We start from the raw sequence: 13,348 nt of genomic DNA, 5'->3' as shown, positions 1-13,348 counted from the left end.
AAGCCTTATATAATGGGATCATCACATCCCTATCTCTAGTTAGATTTGAAAATGGCAGAAGGTTATCAAATTGTAGCAGGATACTTAATGATTTTGTAATAACTGAAAGCGAAGTGGAGTAGAAATTGTTGAAGTTAAACATAAGAAAAGCACCTGGGGTGGATGGGATCTATCCAGTTATATTAAAGGAGGCGGCAAAGCAACTAAGCAAACCCTTAGCCATAATTATGAGAGCATCCTTGGATTCGGGGAGGTCCCCATGGACTGGAGATGTGCAAATGTATCCCCAATTCACAAAGCGGAATCGAAGGGTGACACGAGTAATTACAGATCAGTTAGTTTAGCTTCTGTTCCGGGTAAAATAATGGAGTCACTGGTTAAAGATGCATTGCAGGATCATCTAGACAAGGCTGCAGCAATAATTCAGACACAGCATGGGTTTGTTAAGGGAAAGCCTTACCTGACAAATTTGATAGGATATTATGATGTTGTTACAAAGGAACTGGATGCAGAAAATAATTTGATATCATATATTTGGATTTCAGGAAAGCTTTTGACACTGTTGCGCATGGAAGACTATTGTACAAATTGGAGCAGAATGGTATTAAGGGTAAGTTGCTACAATGGATAAAAGGATGGTTAAGTGGGAGAAGACAGAGGGTGGTAATCAATGGGTGCTGCTCTTCCTGGACTAATGTTATTAGTGGAGTCCCACAGGGTTCGGTGTTAGGTCCACTGTTGTTTTGTATATTTATCAATGATATTGATGAAGGTATATCAGGCTTAATGTCGAAGTTTGCAGATGATACAAAGGTAGCAGGGTTGTTAATGACAGTAATGGCAGTGTGCTGCTGCAACAGGATCTACATAATTTGGGCAGATGGGCTAAGAAGTGGTAACTGAAGTTTAACCTTGACAAATGAAAAGTACTGCATATGTGTATTAGTAACCCCAGGGAAACGTACCAACTGTGTGGTACTACACTTAAGGTGGTAGAAAATGAAAAAGACCTGGGAGTAATTGTGCAGTCAGATATGAAGTTTTCTGAGCAATGCAGACTGGCTGCCAGGGCAGGTCATGGGGTTTTGTCAACGATATATAGGAATTTTGCTAGCAGGGAAAAGGAGGTTATTATCCTTCTGTATAAGGCAATGGCCAGGCCATGCCTTGAGTACTGCGTACAGCTCTGCAGGTATAATCTGCAGTCTTCGATACTAAGCCTGATATACCTTCATCACTATCATTGATAAATATAAAAAACAACAGTGGTCCCAATACCAAACCCTGTGGGACTCCACTAATAACATTAGTCCACGAAGCACACTGTCCATTGATTACCACTCTCTGTCTTCTCCCACTCAAACACTCTTTTATCCGTTGTAGCAACATACCCTTAATACCATACTGCTCCAATATGTACAGTCCATTTGTACTACTCCATGCACAAAAGCTTTCCTGAAATCCAATTATATAATATCAAAGTTATTTTTTGCATCTAGTTCCTTTGTGACCACATCATAGTATCCAATCAAATATGTCAGACAAGTCTTTCCCTTAACAAACCCATGCTGTGTGTGAATTACTGCTGCAGTCTTGTCGAGATGATCCTGAATTGCATCTTTAACCAGTGACTCCATTATTTTACCCGAAACAGAAATTAAACAAACTGGTCTGTAATTACTCATGTCACCCTTTGTGAATTGGATATACATTTGCACATCTCCAGTCCATGGGGGCTTTCCCCTGAGTCCAAGGATGGTGTCATAATTATGGCTAAGGGTTTGCTTAGTTCCTTTGCCACCTCCTATCCCAGGTGCCTTTCTTATGTTTAACTTTAACAATTTCTTCTCCACTTTGCTCTCAATTATTACAAAATTATTAAGCAACCTGTTACAGTTTGATAAACTTCTGGCATTTTCAAACCTTAATAATAACTCATGTGTGAATGTAGATGCAAAATACTCATTCATTTTGTCAACTCTCTGAGCAGGATCATCAACAGTTGAGCCATTGATATCAAGTGAACCAATCTGATTCATCCCCTTCCTTTCGGAGTTTATATAAGTAAAGAAGTCCTTGCTTTTTTCTTAGCATCCTTTGCCAAATATTTCTTGTAATCTGCCTTCACCTGCCTAACCTCCTTTGTGACATGATTACAGACTTCTGTGTTGCCTGATAATTTATATGCATCCCATGCATTTTTCTTCTCTGCCACAAGTCTCATTAGTTCATCTGACATCCATTTAGGCTTAAACCTTGAAGAGTATTTTGTAATCAGTATGAAAAGCCTAGTTGCTTCCACGATTAATTCCTTGAATGCTTCCAACTTAGAATTTGCTGTTGATAACATCATTGGTTAGTCACACTGTATAGAATTTAAAAACTGTCTGAGAGCACTGTAGTCACTTTTACTGAAGCAAAAACCCTTCCCTTTACCCCTGATGGTAATTATATCTTTCAGTAAATCCTACATCAGTACACTGTGTTCGTTGCCACCTATTTGTTCCTTTATATGCATATTCTTAATACACAAATAATCACTGTTATGTCAGTGCTATGCAAATTCAGAACTTTTCTATCTTCCTTTTGTGAATACATGTCTATGTCTGCATGAAAAGCATGCCTGTGAAATAAATCACAGTAAGATGCAGTTATCTTTAGTTGCAGTTAAGCACTCTTCACAGCAACAATAACTGTGGAAATCTGTTAACTTTCCCCATCCACAAAAAAGCTTAATAGGTGTTCCAAACTATGAAAAAAATGCCACCAATTTTTTGTGATAATGGATTGTTTCTGCCCTATGTCAGTGCTTCTGAATATACCATATGATACTCGATTTAAGAATTTTTGACCCTAAATAAACTTTTTTTTTTTTTTTGTTTGTAGTATACCCCACCTTCATATTCATCTCACCTTGCTTGCCATAATTTTTTCTCCTCCTGAAACTCTAAAGGAAAATTTCCACAACATTCTACCATCAGGAGTTTAAAATGAACTTCATTTTAAAGAGTATTTCATCCATTCAATAGAATAGGGCAGAATTATTCAATGGTTTTCCAGTGGAGATTTTGAGAATGGAGACTTTGAGCAAATTGGAGACTTCAACCATTGGTTCCAAAAATGGTAGGTACTTTTGGATACTTGTTTATTGTAAGGTACTACTTGGACGATGACAACACATTTAAAAAAAAAAAAAAAAGTGTGTGAACCCTAATTTTTTTAGAAAAATATAGTACTTCAGCTTTTTAATGGACTTCACATTCTGTAAATCCTAATTGCTTTATTTTGCTTGCTCATTATATTCTTTGTTTAGTTAAAAGAGATTTAAATATTTTCAATAATAATATTAATAATAATAAATGAACTTCATTTTAAAGAGTATAAATGCAGATGGACTGGAATGTCACAAAAGAATGATAAATGCACTATAAAATGAATAATTTATAATAAATGACCAACCCCTTCTATTCATAGTTGGATTTTGTGTAAATGAAATTACAATGGTGACCTTAAGAATTTCTCTCTATATCTCTATCAATTGAAACAAAAATATTGATGCCTATGAGCTAGTTACAATCATCCCATTTATGTTTTTATTTAAGGCCAAAAAGGAGAGATGGGCCTTCCTGGAATAGGACGACCAGGGTCTTCAGGTTTGCCTGGGTTACCTGGAACTAAAGGGGAATCTGGATTTCCAGGAAATCCAGGATTACCAGGTATTGTTTTTAAATATGGCATTTAATATATTTGTTTAGTTTTTTAACTATTGCTAGATTGACACTCACTGCCTTAAATTAACTGGCAATCTAAGTGTTAGTCTGTTAACTGGTAATATAAGTATTAGGTTGCTTATTTACAATTAATTTCAATCAATATAATATTAAGTCTAATTCTTTTGTGTATTTTTCATATGCAGTCAATGATCAGAATGTTATTCTTTACACCATTAAATTTATCACTCATACTCTATGGATTTAAAATATACATGGTGATAAACTGATTTCGTTTCTCAATTTTTTGTGTTAAAATTAGTATGTTTATTTTTGTCTAACCTAGAAAATTTGTTAAAAAAAAAACACAAGTATGGTATTATGGGGTGTATTTTAACCAGTATTTAGATATTTTTGAGATAAAATGGAAAGTAGCATAAAAAGATATAAAGAAAAGCTGTGCACTTGATTATTTTATTCTTTATTCTGACTCTATATGGATAAACTATAACAGCTCTTATGTAGAGGTCAAGAATGAAACACACAAATATTCTTGTTGACAGGGACCAAACAGGACAGGAAACTTGAAAATTTTTATTTAGAAAGGTAAAATAAAGTCTGCTATTTATATATAAACCCAGTGATCACTGAATTCTGACCACTTACCTAATACCTTGTTGGGCCATTGTTCATACAGATAACAGCCACTATTCACCTAGACATTGACTCCACCAGATGCCTTAAGACATCAATAGGGGACCTACAGCCATGCGACCTGTAAGTTTTTCACAGTGTTGGAATAGATGACGGTTGCATATCCATACACATACTTCCCCTTCCACAACACCCCACAGGTGTTCAATTGGATTGATGTCAGAAGAATTTGGAGGCCAATCAAGATGGGTGGTATCTTCACTGTGTTCCTCGAACCACTTGTGCACAGTGCCAGCCTAATGACACTGCACATTATTGTTTTGGAAGATCCCATTTCTGTGTGGAAAAATTGCAACATGGCAAGGTGTACATTTTCTCCTAAGAGCTACCAGTATTCCTCAACAGTGATATGTTGGTCCATGCACACCAGGGATCCTAGTTCCTGCCAGAAAAACATAAAACATACCCAGTAAAACACCGCCACTTGCTGAATAGTGGACACCATGCATGATTTGTCCATGGACTCATGTTGCACTAGTTAATTTGACTCATCTGACCAACACACTCGTTTCCATTTTCCAGTGTATTATTGATACCACAGCATTCACTATCAATGGTGATCAACAGTGAGGAGAGGGTACGTCTTAGGTCATCTGCTGTGGAACCCCATATGTCTGAGTGTGCAGTGCTACGTCATTTTGTTCTTGCATTCTCCATATTGTATTGCGATGTCAACTGTTGTGCAATGACCTGCCATTGAGCCATAAAACATTCTGACCCCTTTGCTCACCATACACACATCCACCTTGTGTATTCCTTTACAGTTCTATTGGCAAGAGGTGATTTGACCTGTTCGACACCATTCATTGTATACCTTAACCACAATGGGCCATAAACAAGATGTGCTGTTTCTGATATGGAAGCTATGCCTTTTAACCTCATAACTATGCCTTTTGAAACTCTGTGATATCTTTACTATGTCCCATAATTGCTACTTTATCATTTGACTTTCACGACTAGGCAAATTAACATTGCTCTAGTGTATGAAGCTGTTTAGCTTTTTATAGTGCAAACTATGCGATGTAGCCCATTATGATGGGGGTTAACACCGAGTGTATATGTATCTATGTATTTAAGAGGTAAGGCACACCCAGGGTCCTGAGCTGGATATCATCATTCTTCCCTTTCTTGGTGATTCCCTTCTACTTTTGACTCTCTCTCTCTCTCTCTCTCTCTCTCTCTCTCTCTCTCTCTCTCTCTCTCTCTCTCTCAGGGCTACTCGGGAACTTTTTTTTTTCCTGGTGCAGCATAAGCCTCAGGCTTCCTTGCATCATATGGATAATAATAATAATAATAATAATAATAATAATAATAAATAATAATACCAAAGAAATACTGTAAATGAAATGTGGCAATGAAGTTCCAGACTGATGCAATAAAAAGAACATGAAGCGGAGAAGCTCAAAAAATGACTTTGCCTTTATTCAAATAATCACCACCTGATTGAATGCTCTAAATGTTTGTCGAAAGAGTCATTGAAGGCATCAGAAGAGATAGTGTTCAGTTTGGCTGTTACATTTTTCTTTTGTTCTCAACATTCTGAAATCTGTTTCCTTTGAGGGCAGTTTTCATCTTCAAAAAGAGGAAGAAATTCACTAGTGCTAGATCAGGAGAATAGGTTGGATTGTTGATATGTACAGTGCCATGGTTTTTCAGAAATGTCATCACATCAAGTGTGGAATGGCTGGGGCATTGTCATGCAACAAGAACCAGCTGCCCAGCTCTCAAAATAATGGCTTCATCCAGGAAATGTGCTTTAATAGTCATTGAAGCACCCGCACATAGAATGCAGTATTGACTCTCTTCCCCTTCAAGTACAAGTTCCTTGTGAATCTCACCCTGATTGTCAACAAACATGATCAGCATCATTTTGATCCTAGACTTCTAAACAAAACTTTTTGGACCTTGGTTATGATTTTGAAGTCCACAGCATGAAAACTTAATCTCTGGGTCATTCTGAAACACCCAACACTCATCTCCACTGAAAATATAGTAGAGAAAATTAAGATTTTCTTGAAAGTCTGGATGAAGTCCTCACCTGATGATATACTTTGTTGCTACTGCTCATCCTAAATTCCCAACGAAGTACTGTATTACTATTTCCCTGACTTGTTCTTTGTGCAATATATTGGAGAGAGAATGATCAGTAGTCATCTTATATAGTACTTAGAATCAGATAACCTCTTCTGAAGCAATGAATTAGACTGGAAACTCTATTTGAGATGCTTTCCTAAGAGCACCTGGTGTTAATTTTTTTTATGAAAAAAGCATGACACAACTTGGAGATTTGGTATTTTAAAAGATCTTTATAACCTCACTCTAAAGTTCACCTTCTTGTTTTATTAGAAACTTTTTATACTGTCTTTTTTTTTTTTTTTTCCAAGTTCATATAGGATGCACCCTCTCATGGCTTTTCTCCATTAAAGTAAAGGCCATTATCAAACAATTTCCTCCAGACATAATCAGGTTCTTCTATTTTGATGACTTAGCGCATCTACCCAGTCATGCATCATGAGAGTTATCAAGAGACAACTGCAACAAACTATTGATCACCCTAACTCCTGGGCAATGGCCAATGGTTTCAGGTTTTCAAAGCAGAAGACTGTTTGCTTACATGGTTATCACAAGAGTAACTTTACTCCACACCTGAATTAAGACTTGTACAAAGCACCATTCCCTATTACCAGAAATGAAATCCTTGGAATTCATATTTGACAAAAAGTTGACTTTTTCTTCAACACATTCATCATATACGCACAAAATGAATGAGAGGACTGAACATCCTCCATGCTCGCTCTTCTACTTCTGGGGTGTGTGCAGTCTGCTATACTCTACTCTGTCTGTATTGTGCAAATGTGCAATAAAATTTAGATTATGGGTGTCAGGTATGTGCATCTGCTGCAAATAGCACCCTTCGGTCACTTGACCCCATTCTCGAGCTATTCATATTGCTACTGGTGCATTCAGAACATCTTATGTCTAAAGGTCTGTATTAGAAGCAAATGAACTATCCTTTTGCTTTGATGAAAGCATCTATCTCTACAGTATGCTTTTAAGCTGCATTCCATACAAGACTACCCCAAGTGAAAATTCACTTTTGAGTCAAGATTGGAAAATCTTTATAACACTTATATAATAATAATAATAAGATTCTTTATTAACATAAATGGACATCTACCTTTAGCTGTATTCAGCACACTAAGTTAAACATTCTGACTTCTTCCCAGTTTATACATGTGGCTCGAAGTTGTAATCATATGGGATCTCTTGTTGTCTTATTAGGCAGTACTATATCTCAAAAGAAAAAGTATTAATTCAGCATATATGCTGGAGACCTGCATGCTATAGAGATAGCACTGGATCACATAAGAATTAGCCAGTACCAATGGTTTATTGCAGGAATGGGCAGCCTTTATAAATGGCAGGCGAAATAAAATGTCTGTGAGGTACAGTGGCCAATTTTCTTTTAGCTTTCCATGATTTTTAAGAATATTAAAATAGCATATAATGAAAAAATTGTCATAAACATTTTTATGTTTATGACAATTATTTATTGTAATATTTATAGGTACACATGCATATAATTAATTTTATTAATAAGAAAAATGAAATGCAAATTCAAGGTAAAATTACAAAAATACAATTATAGTAACAAAATATAAATACAATTCCAGTAACAAAAATTGCAATATTTTATTTTTTAATATTAATGAGAGATTTGATACTGTTTATTTTTATCAGTATTGATATCTGGATTTATATTTGTCATAATAATGTGCAGAGTATTTTCTAAATTTACATCAGAAATTCCATTAATTCAAAAATATATATACAGTAAACCCTCAATAAACCTGACTAACAGGGACCGAGAGGTGTCCGTTTTAATGCGTCCGGATTATATGAAATACGCTTTGTAATGTCTAGTGTAACAAAGTTGTAAACCTGGTTCAATTGATAACCCTCCTTTTCAATAAAATCATTCAGTTGTTTCCCGAAAGGCTCAACAACTTCAAAATCAGCACTAAGAATTTCCCCACAGATTTTCTTGTTTGAAATGTTATGCCGTCTTCTAAATCTAAAAAGCCAACCTGAGCTTGCTTTAAATTGTTCAATTCCTAACTGTTCAGCCAGTCTCTCTGCCGCTGCTTGAATTTCTAATCCTCGCACAGCCAAACCAGACGAACAAAGTTGGGAAAACCATTTGTACACAGCATCATCTAGTGTTTTATCAGTAGGCATCCGCATTCATTTAACTTTACTTTTTTCTTTCTCCACATTAAACTTGAGAACAAAATTAAAATTACGAATTTCACTTTTTTTCTTTTTAATGTCTGACCCGGTTTGTTTGGCGATGCCGTACTCAAGACAGATGCTGGACACTAAAGCTCCTTTTTCAAGTTTTTCGATCACTGATAGTTTATCGTGAAGAGAAAGCATTTTATGCTTATGCTTCTGTCCGACACTAGACTTACTTAAAGACATTGTTTAACTGCACAGCACAAACAACAAAAGATAGAAGCTCATAACTGCAGAGCAAACGACAAAAAAACTGTCTGAACCACAGCCAGGAACCAGGTTGTTTGTGCAACATGAGTCATCATGGCCCAATGACCTCGGACACAATACATATGACCTTTGACCCCGATCACCGTTTGATTTTTATACTTTTAAATTTTTTTAGAGCTGTCCAGATTACTGGTGTCTGGATTAATGAGGGTTTACTGTATGTTCAAAAGGGTTTACTGTATGTTCAAAATGACCACAGACTGGATTACACATATTTGCTTTGCTAGCTGGAGTTGGCCCATGGGCCAGAGATTGTCCACCCGATTTTCTGAGTGTACTACAGGCTTTATCAGTGCTGTGATACGGCAGTCATCCAACCCTGTCCCAGGTTCAGCAAGATGATACATGCATTCTCTCTATGATGGCCGGTTTTAATGCTGCAGCTAAATCAGCAGCCCCTGCAAATAACCTTGGCCTGTCAGTCCCCCTATACAGACTACTGGCAAATAATCCGTGATAAGATATATTTGTAGTGGCATGATTCATGGCTTGGACACATAACAAAAAAAGCTACATTGGATTTAGCCTGTGATCAAAACATGGCAGTCTATTTTTTGCAGACTACTGGCAAATAATCCGTGATAAGATATATTTCTAGTGGCATGATTCATGGCTTGGACATGTAACAAAAAAAGCTACATTGGATTTAGCCTGTGATCAAAACATGGCAGTCTAGTTTTTGCAGGAATCATAAAGAGGAAGTTGTTCTTGCTCAGCTCCACATATAACACAGTCATCTGACACATTCCTTTCTGCTGAGGGCTGATGACCCTCCTATGTTTGAGAAGTGCAACATGATATTATCCGTTAAGCACTGTATCTATAAATAGCAAAGTAAGGGTTATATTACAAACTGAAAAGAGGAATTCCTAGGAATTATACCTCAATCCTGCCAATAACATGATGGCAGAAAGGAAACAAATTACCATCCAATTACATCAAAGATAGGAAACTGAATGGGAGCAAGAAAACAAAGTTGCTGTCACCAGAAAGTTTCTCCCACAGGTGGCAGTTGTTAGTCCTAAGCCGCCTAAGTGGTATGCCTGTGGTGATACACAACTTATTAACTTGACTGGTCATGGATCTCTCAATGCCAAATTGGCATCCTTGGGACTGACAGATGACCTCAACTGTGTGGCAAAAGTTAGGACTGGTTGCATATTTTGTATGGCTGCACAATACATGAAATGCAACAAAATCAACTTATTGATTTCATTGATCGACTTACTGGTTTCAGAAATTGGTTCCCTTCCTAGGGCCCAAGATCATTCATATTGGAGGAGAGCCTTTATAAGACCTTTACTAACTCTGCTCAAAAAATGTTTGAGATTAGATGAAATCTGCAGAGACAGGCACTACAACCTGTTTGCCCATAGACCTACACTGCCCATGTCGCTCCTCATGCCAAGAGAATGACAGAATTAACAGGACAGAACCTCCCAAATTTGACATATCTACTGGATTGAACAACCAAATTTGATCTCCTGACCTTGAGGTCTCCCTGCCTCTATTTGGAGGGGGGGGGGGGGACTCTGGGAACAGGAAAATAACCTGAATGACCGAATGGCAACTAGGGCATGCTGGTACTGCCCTTCCCATCATAGCATGTCTTCACGCTGACTAGGACAGAGGTGACATAACAAAACAGACAACATAACTGATATGACCATCGAGAGACTGAATGGTGTCTGCAGCTGGGGCTACTCCTCAGCTGAATAAATATTAGTAAGCTGAGAGCCACTGTGGTGTACTAGGGTGAATGAGAAAGTATAAATGTAAGAAAATGAGTGAATGCATGGCTGTGAGGGTGAATGATGGTTTGTGTGATTGGGCAAATATGAGAGAACTTAAATGTGAGAGTGAATGAAGGAAGTTATTGGAGGTGTGTGTGTGTGTGTGTGTGTGTGTGTGTGTGTGTGTGTGTGTGTGTGTGTGTGTGTGTGTGTGTGTGTGTGTGTGTGTGTGTGAGTGAGATTATGTGAAAGAGAGAATGCTGTGTTGAATGTGAATGATTAAATGTGTGTGGTGAATGTGAATAACTGAAACTTGCATTGAGTAAGTGAGCAAATGGATGTGTAGATGAATAAAAATCTGAATGAATTTTGAAGTGCAAGAGTGAAAAAGATTCTGTGAGAGGATGTTTGTGTGTTACTGAGCAAAAGAACTAAATGAGTGAACACAAGTGACAAATCATGGTACAAAAGGAAGTTTTATTACATAAATTACATCAATGAGTGAGTTATTCTATTGACAATTTACTTATGGTAAGTTATCCTTTTATATTAGATTAAATTAAATGTTGTTGTTAGTTAGTTATAAATATATATTACATTTACCGGTAACCCTCCTCCTTGGTGTGAAAGAGTCGTATGGATGAATAAGAAAAAAAGAAGTATAAAAATTTGTAAATAGGTATAATATACCTATTTACAACATTACTAGGTGGTAGATGACTCTCATCAACTAGTGCAATACCACAACTTTGCTTATTGGAGGCTTGAAGTGGTGGAACCCATGTTTAGTCTCCAGAGCTCAGTTCCGGTCAACCCTTCCCCATCTCTTCTATCATGCAGTATAACTGATGACTTTTGAGGTTATGATGAATGTCATGGTGAGATCCAATCTTCCTTACATTTCGAGGGTACAGCTCTAAGACAGTGTTCGCAGGCTGGCCACTAGTTAGTACACTGGACCAGACCAAACCTATTGGTAACTCTTCAGGAGGCTTCTGGATCAGCTAGTGTCTAATCTTGCTACCTCTACTCTGCAGCGGAGATGGGAGAAATCCCAGGTGCCGTCTGACACGAACATACCTTATACCTCTACTCTGCAAGATAGTGACTGGAGGGAGTACAAGTATGTGTATATAGGGGGCATTGTCAAGGTCATGTTATGTCAAGGATCTGGGTATATTCTTACCATGTGTACGCCATATCTAAAAAATTCATTACTTCATACAGCATGTCCCCCCCCCCACTTTTTCTTATTATTGAATACACCATGAATTGTCAAACAAATAGAGTAAGCTTATCTGCAAAAAGATCTAAACCTCCCAAACGCTTCCTGGTTCATTTCACAAATAATCGTGTTCTCAATTCTAATCTCAACGATGTCCATTTCCACTTGCAGTCTGCCAAATCCCATGTACTTTTTCGGACAGAATCTCAGTTATCAGTTGATTCAACTACTACTCATCTCAGTAGCCCAAATTATTTGCTATATGATTCTTTTCGCCACAAAGGTGGGACTTGTGCATATGTCCGATATTCCCTGTCAGAGACTTGGTAATTTGGACTCTCCTCTCTTTGATTTTCTCTGGCTTAAAATCTCTTTACTTCATTGTGTCAAATTCATCTGTTGTCTCTACCATTCTCCCAACTCCACTAATCACTTGGAGCTCTTTAACTTCCCCATATACTTCTACCTCTTTTATCCCATGCTCTTCCTATCTCCTCATATTTCCTTTCAACAAAAATTCTTTATATATTTTTTTCCGGGCTCTCCCAGGATGCTCTGGCAGCCCACGATTCACCTCGCCAGAGCTTTCACTTCCTACTGACCCGACCCACTTCTTGTGGTGATAGGCAGTAAACTAGGGGCTTTTGTGTTCCCCACAAGCCCCTAAGCTAAGCGGCTGAACGAAAAACAGACCAACACACCCCTTATTAACACTACATGAACAACACTAACCTACACTATCTGGTGTTTACAGTATTTGTCTTCATCACAGAGTTAAACGTGAAGCTGGAGGAAACCCCCGGAGTCATGTTACAAATAACACTATATCCATTATATGTTTTAACTGAATGTATCAATTTTTAAATAAGCCACCATTTATTTAAGCCACCTTTGTTGGGTGCCTATCACAGTTACCCCCCCCCCACTAGACACTTTACTCATCCCGTGGTGTTATTGCTGCTAAATGGGATCTCATGGAAGTGTCAGAAGAGGAAATCTTTTATGTTCCCAAGAAGTGATAGCTGCAAAACGAATCTTCATGTGTAGGGATTTGAAACTTGTTCCTACTGGAAACATCATCCTAATTTCAACTCACCAGTGTCTCCTAATGAGATCAAAGCAGGCTACATTCTGTCCAGTGCATCCATATGTTCCAAATCCTTTAAGGGCTTTAAGTGCCAGAAATATGGACACTCTCAAATGGGCTGCCATGAAGATTTTGTATAAGCTCACTGTGCTGCACAAAACCACAAAATTACATCATGTTCAGCCCCAAAATCTATATTAACTGCCAAGGAAAGCACCCTGCATACTCACGAGCATGCCAGAGATGCAAGGAAGAAAAAGAAATACAAAGACTTAAGGCAGAGTTGAACATATCATATCAGGAAGCAAGAAAA

At 37.5% G+C, this 13,348-nt stretch overlaps 1 protein-coding gene across 2 annotated transcripts in view; it reads left to right on the top strand.

The window, feature by feature from the left end:
* Positions 1 to 13,348, top strand: part of Col4a1 (Collagen type IV alpha 1) — a 1,206,096-nt gene that overhangs the window by 787,981 nt on the left and 404,767 nt on the right. For both annotated transcript variants that reach the window (XM_090374514.1, XM_090374509.1), the window contains exon 25: positions 3,603 to 3,716. In XM_090374514.1, the coding sequence (XP_090230640.1) occupies positions 3,603 to 3,716 (114 nt within the window). The remainder of the gene's footprint in view (positions 1 to 3,602; positions 3,717 to 13,348) is intronic.

Source organism: Mastigoproctus giganteus, chromosome 1 (assembly GCF_048544385.1).
Source record: "Mastigoproctus giganteus isolate SK-2022 chromosome 1, ASM4854438v1, whole genome shotgun sequence".
NCBI lineage: Eukaryota > Metazoa > Arthropoda > Arachnida > Uropygi > Thelyphonidae > Mastigoproctus > Mastigoproctus giganteus.
The sequence above is the reverse complement of the archived record's forward strand: the minus strand, read 5'-3'. Positions and strand labels throughout refer to the sequence as shown.